This window comes from Chinchilla lanigera, unplaced genomic scaffold (genome assembly GCF_000276665.1).
Source record: "Chinchilla lanigera isolate Chin_1 unplaced genomic scaffold, ChiLan1.0 scaffold00046, whole genome shotgun sequence".
NCBI classification, from domain to species: Eukaryota; Metazoa; Chordata; class Mammalia; order Rodentia; family Chinchillidae; genus Chinchilla; species Chinchilla lanigera.
In genome coordinates, this window is record NW_004955447.1 from 9,998,987 (window position 1) to 10,019,739 (window position 20,753).

The 20,753-nt window shown below is 34.5% G+C and overlaps 1 protein-coding gene across 11 annotated transcripts in view; it reads right to left on the bottom strand.

Annotated features, from left to right (window-relative positions):
• Positions 1 to 20,753, bottom strand: part of Adgrl3 (adhesion G protein-coupled receptor L3) — a 796,065-nt gene that overhangs the window by 86,308 nt on the left and 689,004 nt on the right. For all 11 annotated transcript variants that reach the window (XM_005392863.2, XM_013518568.1, XM_013518570.1 and 8 more), the window contains 2 exons: positions 9,357 to 9,423; positions 6,993 to 7,084 (listed from right to left, as the gene is read on the bottom strand). In XM_005392863.2, coding sequence (XP_005392920.1) covers positions 6,993 to 7,084; positions 9,357 to 9,423 — 159 coding nt within the window. The remainder of the gene's footprint in view (positions 1 to 6,992; positions 7,085 to 9,356; positions 9,424 to 20,753) is intronic.

Consider the following 20,753-nt stretch of genomic DNA (forward strand, 5'->3'; position numbering starts at 1 on the left):
AGTCCATGTTCATATTAAAATTTGAGTAAAATATGTGAATACTATGGAACACAAATTTATGTAATTACAATGATTCTCAGACTTTTCCCACTCTTAGGAAGACTTGCACTTGACTATCATGAGGAAAAGCTAGTTTTATGAGTAGCTTCCTTAGGTTAATTCAGATCATTCCTTCAGAATATGAGTGACCTGAGTCCAAGCTTTACGTAAAGAAGGAGCTGCTAATCTTCATATTTTGGTTTTTCCTTTTGGGTATTCTTTCAGGTGTTCATCTTTACACAGCACTTGACTCTCCCATACCTATACAAACCTAATTAATTTGGGAAAGAGTGAAACAGTAGCTATGATGTCTCGAGGTATACTGTCTCACAGGTCAGCGTGTCTCTGGCCATCTCAAACGTCAGGCCCCAGTTTATCTATACGGTGTGGTGAATGCAGTTGTGCAGATAAAACACCGATTCTTAAAAAGATACTATGATAATTTTAATTCGTTTTAAACAAATAGTTTAGAAAATGACACCAGGCATTTTACAGTTCAGCAACCTTAAAACTATGGCCTAAAAGTACACAATATGATGAGTTTGGCAATCACATTTGTTGAACGCCCAGCTTTGTGAATCAGTGACTGAAATTCTTTTTTCAAAGTAGTGATTGTTAAATGCATTCAAATGCTGAAATTGAGGAGATCAGCAAAGGACTCACTGCTATTTTAGGAAGTCTTAACTTACGTGAATCAAATCTAGTGTGTCGTAACAACCCGTAGAGCTTCAGGGTTGTGTGAATTGTATTACCTTCCAAATACGCCTGATGGTTTACAATAATTTTAGAGTACATTCCTAGGGACGTTTAACCACCCGCTGAGAAAACGGAAAAAGACGGGGGAAGTGAGCTCACAGGTGGGATTCACTTTAGAATTCCCTTAAACATTGTTTAATTTTATTATAATGAATAAAATGCATTTATTATTGGTTCTACTTTGAAGCAGTAAAGTGTTCACACTATATATGGACAAGAGACCACTTGATTTTTAAAAACCTGGGTAAACATATATTCAGTGTATTGTGCTCATATAATAATTGTGTCGTGAGAGGGGCAGTTTTTAAGCACAGAATTTCTTTCTTTCGTTTTCAGTTTTTCTGTTAGTATGTGTGTGTCACACCCAGTGATTCTATTACCCGTGGGAAGTCAGTGCATGTACATGACACACCTTGGCTCCTTTTTTCATCCTTTTTCTTTTTCTTCCTCTCCCTCCATCCATGTCTACATTTCCTTCTCTTTTTTTAGAAAATTTTCATTTTCATAGATTTGATGGTGAAAAATATGCTATGATTAAAATCTATAATATGGAGATATAAGCTGTTTTTTCAGTTTCCATGGACTCTTTTGATTTTTCTCTTAAAACACCCAAATCAATATTTCACTATCTTATTATTAGCCAATACTTCCATAAGAACTAGAGTATTTTCAGACTATTTTCCTCAAAACTCATTTAGAACACTTCAAAGTTGAACATTTGTATCAACTACAACTTCAAACTAAAATAATGGTTCTCATAAGGATTCAAACATTGTTAGGTTATTGTTGTCAGTGTTACATAAAGATGAGATTATCTTTAAAAGTAGATTGTATGTACTTATACATAGTCTCTATATAGATATGAAGATATTTTTATGAAAGAGAACTATAAGCAGGAATACATCCTTACGATATTGTTGGACAATTCAACATTATGTCAGTTTGCTTTTCGGCCTTCATGGCTGTAGATAGAGCCCAGTGCAACACTAACAGAGATGAATCATTTCTGACTCAATTATTTCTAGCAGCATTTAGAAACACAGTCCCCAAAGTAAAGGTTACGAAAACACAGAATAAGATGTTAAGGATGTTTCCGAGATTGAACATTTTTCTATTTGTCCCTGAAGCTATTCAGAAGCCTTTTTAAAATTTCTTTACATATGGCAGATGTCCAAGCTCTCTGAGAATGCTTGTTTTTTCCTCCAGAAGTAACTACACAACTTGCTATTTATTAATCAAATGAGCATTTCAGCCCTGGAGCCATTTTTTTCATAATAGGATAAGTTTGCCTTTAAAAAAAGAAAGGATCATACCATGCAGAATTTTTAATGACACCATACGGTAAACAAAGCCAGTCAAAGTCTAATGAGATTTTGGTGTTGACGGAACAAAGCTTCACCATGGAAAATGCAAAGAACTAAAGATACAGAGTATTTCCACGTATTAGAAAGTGCTCAAAGCACTCTGCGTGAGTACCAAATGAAATGCTGTGTGCTTTATGCATATGTTACATTTAATTACAAAAATCTACAAAATAAATCCATGTATTCCCATAACCCATAATTCAGAGTAGAACCTGAGACTTAGATCCCTGGTGCAACCTGCCAAGGCCAAAAACTCATTAGAGGGCTGAACAGAAATGCAAACCCAGACAGGTCTGACTATCAGGCTATTCCTTTCTCCGGCTATATCTTCCCTAGGCAATTAAAATCCTTTAAATCATCTCCCAAAGTGTGTGTTGACCCATCACTCATGTGAAACTTAGTGAAACAGACCGGAAATCAGAAAATGTGACTTGGCAAACTCTGATGGAGTAAATCAGAGGGACAGGCCCAGGACAGGAAGCCTGGTGGACCCCTTAGTCCCTATGCACAGGCACCGATTTTCCATTCTATGACCCTGACCTTGTATTAATTCTTTTCATTCTCCAGAATAAAGTGTTCTGTTACTTAGCGACAATTTTGAGAATTTAAAATATATTTAAACAATAGAAGTCAGTGACTCAGAAACTATTACATTTTACTTCAGAGATAAATTTCAAGCGTTCCCAAAGCTCCTCCTTGAATTAAGGTTTTTCACGTGGAAATACTTTAGCTATGCTATAAGTTAATGGGTAAAATTCAATAATTGTTTTATTCATATTCATATATATTATTTGTTTATTAGGTTAGATCTTTGCAACAATTACTGTAAGCTATCATTTCAATCTGTGCAAAACTGAAACAAAAAATTCAAATGATTGGAATTAGTTCTTCCCTCTAAGTATAACTATCTACTTTGATGAAAAGTGACAAATAACAAGTAGGCATTCAGCAAATAAATGTGCATTGTTTAATTTTAGTGACCTTTCCTCATTCAGACCTCAGCATTGCTATACCTTATTTCCCCGATAATCGCGTTAGCTATAGTACTATATTTCACACTATTTATTTTTATACAAAGTCTATCAGTAAACATAGTGACAAACCAGCCAAATAAATGTTCTCCAACACTGCAGAGGTTTATTGTAATGACCCCAGAATTTGTTTGGAATTTAAAAGTAGCTACATTATTTTTAAATGAATTCTATAGGAGTTAACCACACATAGTGTCAGGGAAGACAAAGTTGGAGAAGATGGGAGATGAGACCTGCGCAGAGAGAACACACCCAGAACAGCCCGAGGGGCTAGCGGCAGCCAGGGAAGCGGAAGGAAGAGCGGAGGGGTTAGGAAGGCTTCCGGTCTCGTGTTGCGAGTCTGAACTTCCGTGTAAGAATAATGGGAGGATTTGAAGAATTTTACCCAAAACAGAGTTGCATGATTTGCACATTTCTAAGAGGTCTCTTTAGTAGGTGTTAGCAGGAGCAAGAATTAATATGAGTAGAGAAATGAGGAGACCACTGTCACTATTCAGCAAAAGGTTAACTGCGGTTTAAAGGAAATGACAGGAATGAAGATGGGAAGAAGCAAGCATATTGTGAATAAAGCAAACGTGTTTTGAAGAGTGTGTATGACAGAGAGAGAATATAGTAAAGGACATAAATATTTGATGCATGGATTACTTTAAGGAAGCTTCCAAAAGGCTTAATATGGACATTTTTTTCTAACAATATTGAAGGTGGCCAGTCTTGTTTACCACTTTATAAAAAAGCACTTAAAACACTAACAGTGGCAAAAAGGAGGTATTAATTTTATATCGCAGCAGCTACCCTAAGAGCAACAGATAAATGATGCTTATCTCTTTAAAACCCTCTCACAGCCTGCCCACCATTTCTAATGCATTTTACACAGGTACAGTACTTATTTGGGTTTTAACAAAATGACTCCAGATTTTGTGTTTCTATTCTTAACTCTTTTTTCTTTCTCAATCATGCTCCTCTGATTTCTTTTCATCCATTTTTACACAATGAACCCCCCTTAGACTCAGGAGAGTTCTGAGGAATACTTCCTGACATCTTTCTTGGCTCTTCAACACTTCCCTGGACCTTCAGGAGGCTGTCACTCCTAACTCACTGAGGAGAGGAACTGCAGTGGTCACTACACCTCCACGATTCTACCAACACCTGCATCACACCTATTGTTCTTTATTCCACCCAGACTCAGTTGGACAAGATTCTCCCTCTCCGCTTCTTTTAACTTAGTTGACGTGTGTCCTTTCTGGTGTCTAAGAGAACAGACCTGCTCTGCTATTCCACAGGCATTCCCTCATCGTCCTCAGGTCCTAACGATGACAATGACTCCCTTCTCCCCCTCCTCATATTCTTAATCCTTCAGTGGTCCTTCTCCATCAGTGTATCTCTAGTCATGCTTCTGCTATTTAAAAACCATTCTCCATACCCTAACTATTCAACTTCCTTTCTGCCCTCACTGAATTTCTCAGAAGTATCATCAAGGGCTGTCTACATTCCTCTGCTCATCTGGCAGTCAGGTGTGCTTTGGCTTTATATCACTGTGAAAAGGAAAGCAGGATGCCGCAGAATGAACATCTTCCAAAGGCTATAACCTAGCAGTCAGTCAGTATAAACAGAATTCAAATCAAGATATTTTCATTTAATGTTTATTTTCCTAAATATTATAAAATTTGATGCCATTAATGTCACTAAATGTAGTCCTTGAGTTTGTGTGTTTTACTGTTTTGTTAAACAATAATATCAATCTACATTATCAAAGAAATACATACAAATAATGAACAAGTTGATCTCTTAAAATATGTGGCAATGTTCTCTCTCTCTCTCTCTCTCTCTCTCTCTCTCTCTCTTTTTTTTTTTTTTTTTTGGTACTGGGAATCAAACTGAGGACCTTGCACTTGCCAGGCAGGCACTTATGCCACTGAGCTATATCCCCATCCCCAATATATGGCAATGTTAAGTGCAAGTTCTAAAGTTAAAAGTCAGCAGGAATTGGATGAAGAACTAGCCTTTTTTCCTAACTTTTTAACTTGGTAGAATATCTCACATAAATATCAAAGGATTTTTCAGTTCTTTGAAATACTATTTTAAAAGTAATACAAATAATGATTGCTTTTGTTTTATGTTATAAAATAAAATGATATACGTAAAGGTGCAATTTATAGTAACCAGAGGAAAGAATGATATGATGATGAAAAGATTTTTATGTGGTCATTCAACTTATCCAAATTCAATTTCATCTATAACACGCTATGCAAAAAAAACCTCTGCAATGAACACTGCTTTTCAAAATGGCAGTGTAACTTTACATAATTTAATAACATAATTATTATTACCTCAGTGTAAGATTAAAACTAACAAAGGCTATTTATTTATGGTAGATAATGCCTAGCTTGTCCAAAAATATTTTTATTTTCCTAATTCCTTGAATATCCTTTACAATTAACTTAGGCAAATGATTCCTTCATCAATATTAAGGGCTAATATCAACAACACTTTTTGCTTAATTCTCTAGCATACTTTCTTATTCTGTCCCCTTTCACTTTGGGTCCAACACGGACCAGGGTCTATGTCAGCCACAGAATGCGAAAGGATGGAGGATGGGTTACGGAGCTGCTATCTGAAGTAATTCAAGGAGGATGCCATCAGTACATGACAAGTGACCTCCTGAAACTTCTCAAAGCATATTCACTTAAACACAATTATTCATCCGAACTAGCACAGACCAGCCAGATTACAAAATGCCATTTAACATATATAAATGACTAACGTGTGTCCCACATTACTATCTTTCCTTGATGCCAAGGAATTTAGTTAAATTTAGGGAGCATCCAAGGAAATTCAAATTTTTCTTTTCACAAAATGTAAATGAGCTACTTTTTGTATGGATAAAGTGCTGTTATTGTTAAAAAGTAATGTGAATATTTTCATGTCTCTGTATGGTCAGTGTTTTGTGACTATAGAAAGAGTGGAATTTCGGTTTAAGGATAAAGATTGAAAATGAAAAGATAACGGAGGAGAATGAGACTTCTGGAGAGATTTACTTGCAGGAGTTTGTATTAACATTTCAAAGTGGGGTTCAAACTTGGAGCCATATATTTATATTTCAAAGTATAGCTTAGACATCCTTAATAGGAAAATCTGAAACCCAAATGCTGTAAAATCCAAACATGATGCTCGAAAAGTTTCAGATTTGGTGACACTTTAAGTTTTAGACTCTCAGATTAAGGATTTTAAGCTACAATGGCTATGCAAATAGTCTAAATCTGAAAATTTTCCAAACTTGAAAACCCTTGTCATCCTAAGTATTTTGAATAATGGGTACTCAACCTATCTTTACACTCAGGAGTTTTCTCTCCCTTCTCTCAGAAAGAGAAGAGGTCAGTTAAACAAGAGCTCCTACGTGAACACCTGGATCCATAATTTCAGGATTTTTTCCTTAAGGTAACAAATTCCTGCTTTGGTTCTTGCAAATGGCACCATCTGGCTGTCACTATACTCTTTGTCCCAAAGGGCACTAACCACAGTAACTGAGGTAGAAAGTCTGTCCTAATCCAGAAAATTTGTATGTGTTTTCAGAGTAAAGTGAATATTAATATTAAAAACATTATATTTTAAATTAAGGTTTGGAGGGAAAGTACATTTGGAGAGCTTAATTATAATTCTTTTCAGCCAGATCAAATCACCTAACTAGTACATAACCCGATCACCAATATCATTTCATCACACTATTCCATACAATAAAAGGAGATGCGCATTAAGAATATAATTGCAAGGAAATCTATCGAAAATAAAAATAAAAATCACTTACTTGATATTATCAAGACAGCCTGATTCAGGTTTCAGTATGGCAGTGTGATGGAACATTTTATATAAAGCAATTCCCAGGAAGATTACATTAAGCTGGAATGCAAGATATATGTCATGAATTATCAGAATAGGAAAACAAAACAAGACAAAAAACAAGTCTATTCTATGTAACAAATGAATTGTTCTGGGAAATTAACTTTTAGAACACTTTTAAAGGAACTGGATCATAGATAACTGCCTGGTATTTCAGTCAAGGGAAGAAGCCAGTTTGGAGAATTTGAATTCCACTGAGGAACAAAGCACTGTTATGCCAGATAAACACAAATACAAAATTAGCAGCAGGTAGAATGATGTGGAAATTCTGAAAGAATTTAAAGCCCAATGTTTGTTTTTTAAAAAGTAAGTATACAAACACAGTAATTATTCTAGGTGTGCTATTTCTGAGCAATGAACATTTCTTCAGATCTAATACTTAGGGATACATTTTCAAATTTTATATTATGAAAATACAATTACTAAAGTCAATGTATTTTTGCATAGCTAACTCAAAAGAATTGGAAAATGCTGGTGAAATTCTGATGTGACAACAAAGTAAGAGAAAAGTGGAGAAAACCCTCACGGTATTATTTCACTGAAACAAGAGAAGGCACATGATTTAAAACAAAATACTTCAGGATAAATTACCTTTGCCACTTACATCTAGTTCAGTTACAAATAGTTCAGAAAAGCACACATTGAATTATCCTTTTCCACTTGACTGGCTTATAGATTCCATAACTTGGGACATGTGGAGGGTAGAAAAATCCAGTTAAAAGTACCACTGAAATTCTCCCTATAACACACCTTCACAACCTTTTATGAATCATCTCCAAATCTAGAACATCTCAAAAGTAAGCATTTAAAAAAAAAAAATCTATTGGGTGGCTAAAACAACCAGCCTCAACTGAATCCATTTTCCGTTTGGTGGGAAAACCTGATTAGTACTGCCATAAGGCTACCCACAGTCATTACCACCCTTGCTCTTGCTTTTCTTACTTTTCTTTTTCTACAGAAATATTTCTGTTTGGTTGCATAGTGCTCCTCAGTCCCTACTGTAAATATAAGTTGATGTGTTTCATTTGGGGCACCTGCCTATTCCCAACCACTGTATAGGTCCTGTCTTATATGTAATACATGTACCATATTGTATTTCCAAAGTCTGATACAGCACTGAATTCCAAAATCTATGACAGGTAACCTCCTGAAACGTCTCAAAGCACATTCATTTAAATGCAGTTATCCATCCAAACTAACAGAGACCAACCAAATTACACGAAAATGCCATTTAACATATATAAATGACTAACATAACTATCTTTCCTTGATGCCAAGGAATTGAGTAAGTTAAATTTAGGGAGCGTACAAAGGAGTTAAAATTTCTCTTTTCACAAAATGTAAATGAGCTACTTTTTGTATGGATAAAATGCTGTTAGTGTTAAAAAATAATGTGAATGTTTTCATGTCTCTGCATGGCCAGCGTTTTGTGACTATAGAAAAGTGAAATTTGGGTTTAAGGATAATGTTTGAAAATGAAAAGATAACTGCAGAGAACGAGACTTTTGGAGAGATTTACTTGCAGGAGTTTGTATTAACATTTCAAAGTGGGGTAAAACTTGGAGCGATATATTTATAATTCAAAGTATGTTGAGACAACCTTAATATGAAAATCTGAAATCTAAAATGCCCCCATACATTTCAGGTAAGAAATTACAGGCCTGTATTTTATTCAGAGTCAAGTCACATTTTATTCCAATGAATAGCAACTTTGTATTTCTGCACACGATGAAACTAACAATTTTGTCTTAGTGTAATACAGAAAATCCAGATAATATGCATTTCAAAATGAAAAAGAAAACACAATTCTCAAATACATGTCTAATTTAGTTCTGCCATCTCAAAATCTTTTTCAGTTTTAAACATTCTTATAAGAAACAAAAGTGGAAGGAATAATTGGGTATTTTCTCACCTGTCTATTTTCCTCTAAAATATTCCCAGAGAAAAACAATGGAAATACACTGTTTGTCAAAGTTAGTGTCATCACTGTTCAAATATCTCCAAAGCCAAGTGGATTATGTTACACTGAACTCCTGAGTCCCCAGGCAAATCTCTTCCAAATGCATGTTTTCTATTCCCCCTGGTTTTGATGAACTATTTCACATATAAGAGTAGACTATAATGAGTGTCTAATTGCTTGAGTTATGTTGGGTCAAGTAAGTACATGCTTTCTCCAAATTAACCTATGTAAATTAAAGAAATTCAGGGCAGGGATAGTGAAAAAGTTTTATTTGTTGACCTGGGAAACACAGAGTTAATTAGGAGTTCTCACCATAATTATCAAGGTCGCTGGTCCTATAAAACTCCAAATGAAGTAGGTGTCAAGTCGGAGCCAACATCTGCAAGGAAACACAAGGGAGAGCAGGCATTCAAGGACCAGGCGTGGGACATACATCAAGAGTGAGCGAGTGACAGAGAAGGATGTGAGCTGCAAAGCATTCCACAGGGAGACAGGAAATATTACATTGCTTGTTCATTTAAATGCTGAATTATGTGCCCGATTTCTGACAGCACTATTGATGGAGTAAGATAATTACCCCTGGAGGAAGAGGGAGAAATGGCACTCGGCCCATTTGCTAAGGCCTTTTGTGTATGTCATTAGAAACCTTATTAAAAAAAAAAAAAAGAAGAAAAGAAAAAGGAAAGAAAAACCCATACACAGAGCCATGAAATTGAGGAGTTTTAAGCTATCCTTTTCTCTCCAATTACAGTGCTACATAACCTGTCTATCAGCTGTTCGGCAGAGTGACATTTTTCCTGTCAAGATCTGAGGAAATTCAGTACAAAGAAGAAATAAATTTGGTATCAGGAGATTGAAGTTTAATTAGGTTGGGCAGCCAGCCTTTGAGAGCTCTCCACTCTGGAAAAGTGTATTGTTACTGTTCATACTTCTGGGGTTCCAAATGATCCTTAGCATCGCATGAAGTTGATTCATGACCTAAAAGTAAATTATTAATCACTTAATTTCAAGCACATTTAATACTTCCCCAATTCTTAAAGCCTCTGGGAAATTACATTTTCATTCTTCAGGATGACAGGAAGACAAAATGGAAATGATTAGTTACGAGAAAGATTAATGTAAATTCTGAACAAATTATATTTGATGTTAAAAATAATATCTTGAATTATTTGTCATTTTTGCTCTATTTGAGGCATAATTAAACAGAAAGGATCTCTAGTAGTAAATATTCAAGAGTATTTCACTGTGTGTTCTAAACTTGCAAGTCTCACTAAGGACTTAAATATTCCAGTGATTATACAAATGCTATTTATACCTAAGCAATAATGGAATACAAGTAAGGCTATTAAGAAAGAATCCTATAAACTCATATCAACAAAGAAATTGATTAAAAACACATTTTCTATTTCTGTGATGAAATGTAAAACAGTTAAAAAAAGAACAGTAAATCAACACGTCAATAAGTTAAGTTGAATGAAAGTCAGGCGAAGCATCTAACCACATATATGTTAAACATACACCTATAGTATATGATGTATCTATATTACATGTATAAGCACAAACATAAATTCTATACACTTACAGCTGTATATTTTTGATAGATGCACATACTTATAGTTTTTTAATGGAAAGGAGACAAATCAACTTCATGTTAGCAGTTGTCCCTGACATAAGAGCACAAAGGACTGGAATTTGACCGAAGGGGTCTCACTGATATGTTTGTTTCAACAGTTGCTGGAGGAAAACATGTTAATGTCTGAGTAATGAGGCAGTGTCCTTTCACTACGGTTTCACTTTGTTCCCGGTTTCTGTAGCTTTCAAATTTTTCAAACAAAGACCTCTTGTCTTCTGCTATTTAAGTGAGGGCTGGGGATGTAGCTCAGGGGCACACCGCCTGCCTGGCAAGCATGAGGTCGTGAGTTCAATTCCTGGTACTGGATAAAATAAATAAATGAATAAATAAATAAAGTGAAATGCAAGTAAACTAATTTCAATAGAAGTTCAATGGGTACTCTAGGAAGAGACTAGCTGCACTTTTATATTTTTATACAAATAAGATCATTTCCTTTCCTTCAAAATCAGTATAACGATTCTGTTTAAGGAAGCACTTTTAGTGCATCAATCACTATTTACATTGTTAGCTGTTTGTTTGAATAAGTGGCTGTCTTCTTGCTGTACCACTCAGAGACACTGTCTAGAGCAGCTAGAAGTGTGGAACGGCCCACAGCGGAAACAAACCAGGGGACTCAAAGGTAAAGTATGAACATTATTTTCATTCTTCCCACTATCTCGTTTATCGCCACCCTAATAAAAGGGTTTGGGTATATAGGGAGTAACTGAAGGGAACAGCACAATTTTCTGGGTAGCTCAAGAGTCTCAAAAACGCTTCATTTTCCTTGAGAGTAAAAATAATGAAGGACAGAATAGGGAAATTTCTTCAGATCAGACCTGACACAAATATTCACACGCACGCGCACAAACACACACTCACAAGGATGTTGCCGAGATTGCACCAACGTAATACTATACTAACTATTCATTTGAGAATGATTGTTAATTCCATATCTCTTGTTTGTAGCTCAAACAAGTTGTGGAGGTCAACCTGAGAACTATAGCATGCTTCCAGCAAATTCTTTTTATAGGGAAATTTACTTCCTGAGCTTCTGAAAAATGTCATTTTACAGATTCAGATCTTATACAAATAACATTAATTACCTTACTAATGAGGGTCTTAGTCTAACGGAATTATAAAATTCTCATGTCACCAAAGATGAAGCTTAAATAAAATAATGTCATTCAATTTAGCCTTGCAAAGCTTTATTTCTTTGCAAACAGTCTCAGCATAGCAAATGGTTTATTTGGAAATGTATTTTTGGTATAATTCTCTCTAAATATGAAAGTGAAATGAGAAATTATTTTTATACTTTAAGGAAATTCTTCACTGTTTGGTGGGATAGATTTAAATTCCTTTCAGAAGTGAACAGTGAAAATGCACTATGATACCCGAGACCTTACTGAGCAAAGCATGTCTCCATGAGCTCGAGCACTGTCCGGGCTTAGCTCTCTCCTGGAAGGCTTGGTGACAAGAATGTGGTTTCTAATTTGATTGCCATATGGCCCCACCTGCTGTTGGTTTTGGCAGCACGCTGGCTTTTTCGAAGCTGTCGGTATTTCATCTCTTTCACATTGCCTATCTTTAAAATTCGCATGATTCTCACCCCAGTTCACTGTGCCAGTGTTGAAACGATTCCCCTGGCTTCGGCGTGAGGAATATACAACATGGGGCTCATATGCATGCCCACCTCATCATGGTCTAGAAATCTGGCAACTCCGTGTCTTTTTTACACAATCCAAAACCATTGGTAAAGAGGAGACAGGGTCAGATCAGTCAACAAATGCTACAGTAAAAATTTTATCACACTAAAAATAATAAAATTTGCTTCACAACTGGCCAAACAGACTTGCTATTGGAGAACACCACTGTTTATACAATTGACTTTTTCCACCAAGCAATCTTTAATTGGTGAAATTAGGAATTTTGATAGGCATTCTTGTCTAAATTTTAAATGTACTTTTAGAAGTTTAACTTTTAAATTTCAACTGTTTATTTTTTTAAAAATCGAATTCAATCATAATATATATAACTATGCCTTACCTTTATAGAAATACTGTAACAAAAGTAACTGAACCAAACTTGAAAAGCAAATGTATGCTGATCATACCACACCTATAGTTGAAAACTTAAATTCCTTCCATACCAAGAATATTCTAAAATTAATAAGAGCACTTGTCCTATACTACAGACCTTTATTTATCTTTTATTTCACTTATGTGATACAGATATGCTTTTTAGTTTCTATTTTTGTAGCATACTTTTTCAGATAATAAAAGCAACATACTGTTATATATTACATAAAAAAGTCTTATTGAATTAATATAAGGTTACTGGTCTGAATGCTTGATAGAACTAGTGATAAGCCAAAAAGATACATTATTATTCTCCTCCACAATAGTTTCATTCCAAAATATAAGAAGCCTCATTGAAATTAATAATAAAAGCATTCATACTAGTATCATCTTCCTATTGAAAGTCAGTTACCTATCCAACAAGCACTATCTTTACTCAGAAAAAGAAGAGAAAAATGAAGCAAATTAATATTTCAAAATGGGACAAATTCATTTCTCAAAGTAGGAGAATAGAAAAACCATACTTCTAAGGTTTAAGCTCTTTTGCTAAAGGACTTACCATTTTATCATCAGTCATTTGAAATGGCATAATTCTTTTTTTTATAAATAGTAAGACTAACTATCCAACATACATAAATGTTACCCAAATCATGTTTTACAATATTTTCAGATACCTAAAACATCAGCAGGGCATAATTCCCTATTGAAAGTCAGCAATGCAAAACCATTAAGATGATTCAGAGCACTGTGTTTTGCTGCTGGTTTAATTTATTCATATCAAAGCAGACATCTACCTATTAAACCTATGGTTTCTGAAGTAATATAAAATAACAACGGTACTTAGAACTAAAAACTAGCTGTATTATATCAACTAAAAACTAGCTGTATTATATCAAACTAGCTATATTATATTATTATATGCAAGTTATGTCACCTTTATATATTCAATGTATCATTTTTTGAAAAGAATTTCACTATGTCTCCAGTAAAGTACATCTTTCATTCTTAGGAAGGATTACAAAAGCAAGCATAGTACTATTTGCTGTAATTTATTAATACATGTTGGCATAATTCCCATAATTACATCTTTCATAAATTAATATGAGATGATATAAGAATTCCAAGCATTACTCTAAAAATTGGATGCTTATTAATATAATTTGGTTTACAATTTTATAAAGTGTTCCTGATCATAAAGTTTGTATTTTTTCACTTGTATCAGCCAAATGTTAGGACCAGTAATAACAGTTACAATTTAATAAATGCCTACATGTGCCAGACAGTTATGTATTTACATACATAATTCTTACATACATATATATACATGCACACACATACACATATATGTACTTATACATTAATTCACAGTTTCAAACATTACAACAGTCTTGAAAGGTCCTTATAATATAATAAATATCACTTTACAGAATAAGAAAGTGAAATTCAGGGCAACTAGAATTTAATTCTAGTCAACTTGACTCCAAAGTCCCTATAGCTACTGGATGCTTCTGAAAGAGAATAAAGATTTATGTTATAAACCAAATGAGGTATAACTTAGTTAATTATAAATTCTCAATCAGTAGAAGATTGAGAATGTATGTGTTTTTTATAAAGCACAGATTATGGAAGCATGTCTAAAGTAAAACATCAAATCTTCTTAAATGTAACATCTTCTCTTGATATCAATGAAAATTTTAGTGTTTTTACCTAGCTTTATTGCAATACAATTTATATGCAAAAAGCACTCATTTAAAGTGTACAACTGAATTATCTGAGTAGACTTAGTTGTGGAACCATTAACACACCCTAGTTTTACCTTTGTTACATTCAAGTGAAGCCTGTGCTTCCCAGTCACCTGCCTCACTTGTCCCCAGGAGGCCTTCCCACCCTCTCACCACCCTGTAGCAACCAGGGTAATTCCTGTCCTAAAGATTTCCCCATGCCGGTATTTCACATAAATGGGAACATACAATATGTAATCCTTTGTGACTGACTTCTTTCATGTAACATAACATTTTATTATCTATTTTTTACCTTATTTTTAATCCATCATATGAAGATATCCCATTGTATTTATGTTCTGACCAGTTGATGGACGTTCCATGCTTCCAGTTTTTGGCTAGCATTAACAATTCTGCTATTAGCACTACTATACATTTTTATATGGACCTATGCTTTATTTTTTTGAGTAAATATCTAGGAGTACAATTGCAGGATCAATATGGTAGCTAACTATAGTGCTATATAGTGCAACGAGTAATACATTAGGGCTTCAATTTCCTTACAATAATATCTTTATTATAGGCATATCATAGGATGAAGTAATTACATATTAAGTGATCACTGCATGTGTAATGATATCTGTGGAAGTCAGCATACTGCTTTGGTCCCAACAAGAATTCATGTCCAGTACTTGATGTTAGGTATAACATTTCATTGCATTTTAAAAATAACACTCTTCCTTTGTGTGGCTCATTTTATAATAGAAGATTTATGTTCAACAAAATACAGTGACAATTTTAAGTCCAATGATAAAGACCCTGGGTGGTAAAACCATGATACAATAAGTTCTTAGTTTCTCATACGCATACACATACACATACTCATAAACATACACATACATATACACATACACATACACATAAAACATGGCCTTTAAGGGTTTTTTTTTTTTTTTTTTGGTCTTTTTGAGACAGAGTTTTACTATGCAGTTCAGGCTGACCTTGAACTCACTTTGTAACCCAGGCTGGCCTTGAACTCATAGCAATCCTCCTGCCTCAACCTCCCAAGCGCTGGGATTACTGGCATACACCACCACGCCTGAATATAGTTTTGAGTTTTAATACTATAGTATACTAATATGCACATATATTTTCCACATACATATTGACTGATTACTTCAATATGTCTCTCAAACACACTTTAGTTATTGTGTGTACTATTCCCACTGGCCCAACTATAATTGAACATACCTGATCATAATACAAACAATAAAATTGTTTAATGTCAATAAAATGTTATAACATAATGTCATATAATAATGGCTTAAGAAATACATCAAATCATAGTATGATTTTCTTTGAGTAGATTTAAGTGTTTAGTGTTTAGTATATTTGTGTTAAATGTTTAGTAGATTTAAGTGTTTACAACCATATAAAAGGTCTGTACATATTTTATCAGAGATTATTAAGTTTAATGTTTTTTGATTGGTGTGTCCTTTGAATAATACTACAATCTTCTTTTGTAAAAGAAAATCAATAATAAACTCTCTGCTTATGCTGGTTTGCTGATGAAACGAACCTAAAGGAATTTAGGGGCTCATGACTAACAAAGAACACCCCATTTAGAGCTTTCATCTAGCCAGCTGGGAAGACAAATCATGATTTCATGATGATTTATATCAAGTTTCAGACCATAAAATGTGATAGTAATTACTTTTAAGAGCTTGGCTATTCTTGTAGTACTCTGGGATTTCTGGTTGATTATAAACGCTCATGACTTAATCTATATCTTTTAGAAACGCCTTATCCATTTTCTAGCCCATAATTTATCTCTGAGATTATTCTCTGAACTTCACCCTTTCCCAGCGCTGTCCTTGCTTCTGACTCGCATTTTTTTTCTCTTTCTCCAGTCCACTCACGATGGCCCACACTGCTTTTCCAGTTGTATGCATGAAATTAGGAAGAAAATGCTAGATATTATTACTTTGATTTTTATCTTTCTTTTTTTTGGTACTGGGGACTAAACTCAGGGCCTCACTTGCAAGGCAGATGCTGTGCCACTGAGCTATATCCCTGGCCCTGATTTTTTTCTTTAAATAAAAAGTAGCTGTAATAGGCTTGCAGTTTGGGATAATATTTAGGTAAAGTTTGAGTGAACTGATTACTTTCAAGTTATAAAACCAATATACTTAGCAATGAATAGCCAAAAGAGTCTTCTCTGATTTATTGTTAAGTCAATGCCAAATTTTGCTATAATCAACTTTGGAGAATATTCCACTGAATGGCTTCACTGAATGGCCATATGAATATGTGAGAAGCAAAGAGAAAAATACAAAAACAGAGATAAAACCAAAACAATTGTTCATTATTAACTGTGCAATAAACTGTTCTGTGGTCCACTAGTCAAGGTTATTTACAAAAAAAAAGAATTTTAGTCACTTAAGTAGAATTTTAAATGTCATGTTAATGTGTCCAAACATTATTTTAAGTACATTTTTAGGTATATGTTAGCTAGATAATATGATTTTGTTGAACACCAGAAAATAATGACTCTTACAACCACTGTAAGTGGACAAACTAAGCAACATCTCGAAATCAAATTATGTATGCTTTGTACATACTAACAAATTCAACAGTCCTAATAATTTTTCATAGAAAATCACATCATAATCCATCAGCAAGCTGGAATATGATGGTTAACTCTATCTGTATCAAAATAATACTTATGCCAGCAATATAGCTCAGTGGCACAGTGCCTGCAGCAGTACAAGGTCATGAGTTCGATTCCCAGTACCAAAAAAAAAAAAAAAAAAATAACACTATTTACTTTACAAAATAATTTTATCTCTAGGTCTATCTCTTGCCATTGTTATGATTGTGTACTTTTTACAAATCTGACCTGCTACTGATATTGTTAATGGCCTCAAATATACAACTTCACTGTTATTATAATGAAAGAATTCATCAAAGAGGAAATAAAAAGGAAAAATGTTTACAATCTGGATTACTGTAATACACATTAAATAATTTTATTTTAGATATACTCTAAGTAGTTGTGACAGAGGAGACAAAATTTAGGAGTCATGAAGTTCCAAAAACAAGTAAAAAAGGCTTCTAAGACATCAAAACTCACTACTTTGAACTTCATAAGAATTTATAGAAAACCCAACTGCCAATATTTCCCAGAACTCTGGCTAATGTAAGTTTGTAATCTTAATTACAAATAAATCAACACAACACATAGGACAGCAACACTGGCAAACAAACAAGGGCGCAGCAGAGTTCCATGAAATGAAGAGCTACGTGGTGAACAAGGTCTGGGAAAGATCACGCAAGATAAAATAAAAGAAATCAACAACGGTACTATAAAACGGAACAGCTAAGACAGATAAGATAATAAGGACCAAGACACATAATTCTATATGCAGAACCCTGTGAATTGTGTGAAAAATCATTGTTCACGTATTTCTTTGACAAGATACTAAGTCCTGGTAGAAATACTATAGTTCTTTTCAGCTCCTCCAATAAACACCAGGGGCTGAATAACTGTTCTCCTCTCCGTATCTGATCCTTTGATAAGCAAAACATCAAAACATTGCTGTGTATATATAGATGGTTGGACGAACTACTAAACCTGTAGAAGTGAAACATTTTTCCTATGTACTCTGAAGCCATTTATGTGGACAACTTGTTTAAAATGTATACACATACTACAATGTTTTATGCCTGCTTTTTATAAAATTTTAGTGAAAATTTCTCTAATCTCTCTTTTAGCTATCCTTTAATTTCTGTAGTATCTATTTTGGTATTCGTTGGGTTGGGGAAAATCATCATTGAAAAACTGTACTATGAACATTTGTTTCAGTGAGTGTCTGAGAAATAAGTTAGCCTCTATTCCGACAAAGTAGTAATGTCAGTAATTGAGACCTTCCGGGTATAGTCCAGGAAATTAAGGCAGTGATAGACAAAGCTTTAACAAAGTCACAAGAGACTTAACAGAACTGCTTATAAGACTAGATGGTTTCCCATGTCCAGAAAGTGACATCTGTCTCAAAATGAATGACTAAAACACAAAGCAAACAAGTAGAGTCATTCAGTAATAGGAAAATTTGCAAATAAGTAAGGAGGGGAAAAAATAAATGTTAAACAAAAACAAAAGCAGGTCAATACTTTCAAGAGAGAAAAATTGGAACTACTTAAGAACAATATTCAAAATAGGATAGGCTCACATATGACTATATTACTCAACTTAATTTTTCAATGGAAAATGCATTAATCAACATGTAAAATTATATGATCCAGGGAAGTAAGCTAATAGGTTTCTTTTCAGTAGATGAAAATATCTTAATATATTAGTGGTGATGAGTGCAAAATGCTGCAAATATATAAGGTAACTGAGGTACATAATTTCAAGGAGTGAATTTTATACACATGAGCTATATTACAAAAGATATTCTATAAATGGTATGGTCAATCTAACATTTGTCTTCTAAGATATCATTAGAGACAACCTCTGGTCATATTTCCCCCCTAATTGTAGTCTTTTCTACAGCTGGTATCTGTAGAATGAACTCAGATTTGATTTATAATGCACAAATTGTGATTTAAAAAGGTTGGCTGCTAGTAACATTGAGACAAATGGCTTTATACAGTCTGACTGCACTGAGGGTGAAGATAACAGTTTTTAGATTGTCTTCTTTCTTTTTCTTCTTAGGGGGGACCAGGAGTCAAACTCAGGACCTCATGCTTGCTAGGCAGGCACTGAGCCACAGAGCTACATGCCTGGCCCTTGATTTTCTTTCTTAAATTTTATTTTATTTTATAATTTGGTCAATTTGAAATTGTATTGTTTCTATGCACCAACACATACGCTATTCTAAGCATCTGCCCAGTAATCCTGGTGCTCTCTTTGCGTCATTCCCTTTAGAAATCCTCATTTCTGCGAAGAGAGCTGCTTTACTTCCAGCATGTCCAGGTTGTTGATTAAAAGGGTTCACAGTAGAAAGTTATGAAATTCGGCTTATTAACGTCTGCACAAATTGATGTTATCTAACCTCATCCGAGCCTTTGCCGCTGCTTGGAAACCTCTTTATTAATGTCTAACTGGCTCCTTAGCCACACTCTCCACAGTGCTCATTTCAGAGCTTCTCAAATCTCCCGTCCTTTCAATGTGACCTCACATATTCACTCAGCGGAAGTGAGCACCTTCTCCTGGACGGGGACATTTTTCCGTGTTAAAATTTTCTTCCTCATTGTTTCCTTCACACCCACCTCAGAATAGAAAGGTCATTTTATCATTTAAAAAATACCTTACTTCACTTGCAGTAAACCTGACTTAGTATACCACTCTTCTGCCAAGATCTAGCTTTATAACAGGAGCTAAGGCATTAATTTATGTGGTCCTTGGTTTTCTCTTCTGTAATATGAACATCGTGTGCTTGATGAACTGCAAAGCTAATGTCAATACTAATTCAAGGTCTTCTTAATCTTGTGTTTAGTAAGATCCTTCCAGCCCCAAGACCAGTGGTGGAGCTTTCAAAGATAACGAGCAGCCAGCTGCAGCACGTGTGCCATAGGTTCACCACCACTGCCGAAGTCCTGTGCCTTTCATTCAGCCGATACACACAGAATACAAACGGGGCATTTGATCTTTTTCTCTCCAGTAATCTATTATCAACCTGATTCTTCTCACCCTGTACATAGTTAAGACTTCATCTTTTAAAATCCTCCCCCATTATTATAATCACTTACACTCATATTTTCACTGTTTTTTGACCAAATTACTTCAGGGAATAGATATATCTGAAGTCTCTACTTTGTTACTACTAATTTATTTCTTCATGCCTTCCAATCTTGCTTCTGCTTCCAGCGCTTTCTCAAAATAGCCCTTGCAAAGGTCAAGCGATCTTTCCTTAGTACCTACCCTACCTCAGTTATCTTTGACATAAATAAGCACTGATTTTGAAAGAACTGAACCTTATTCTCATTTTCCTTAACAATACCACACTTCTTTCTGAGGCTCTGTTACCTCTTCCTCTCTGCCTTTATTTTTACTTTTGGTCTCTCCTAAATGTGGGAATTTGTCAGAGTTCCATCTTGTTCTTCTTTCTGCTTTTTTGTAGGGAAACTTTTATTCGTTCTCAGGATCTCAAATGTTATATTTATGTATATCACAAAAGCATTTTCAACTGAACTTTCCAGTATGCTGGACATTTCTTTACATATGTCTCACCAATTTAAAGTCATATTGGAAACAAACTTAGCTACTATACCCACCCCAAACCCATGTAGGAAAAATAAA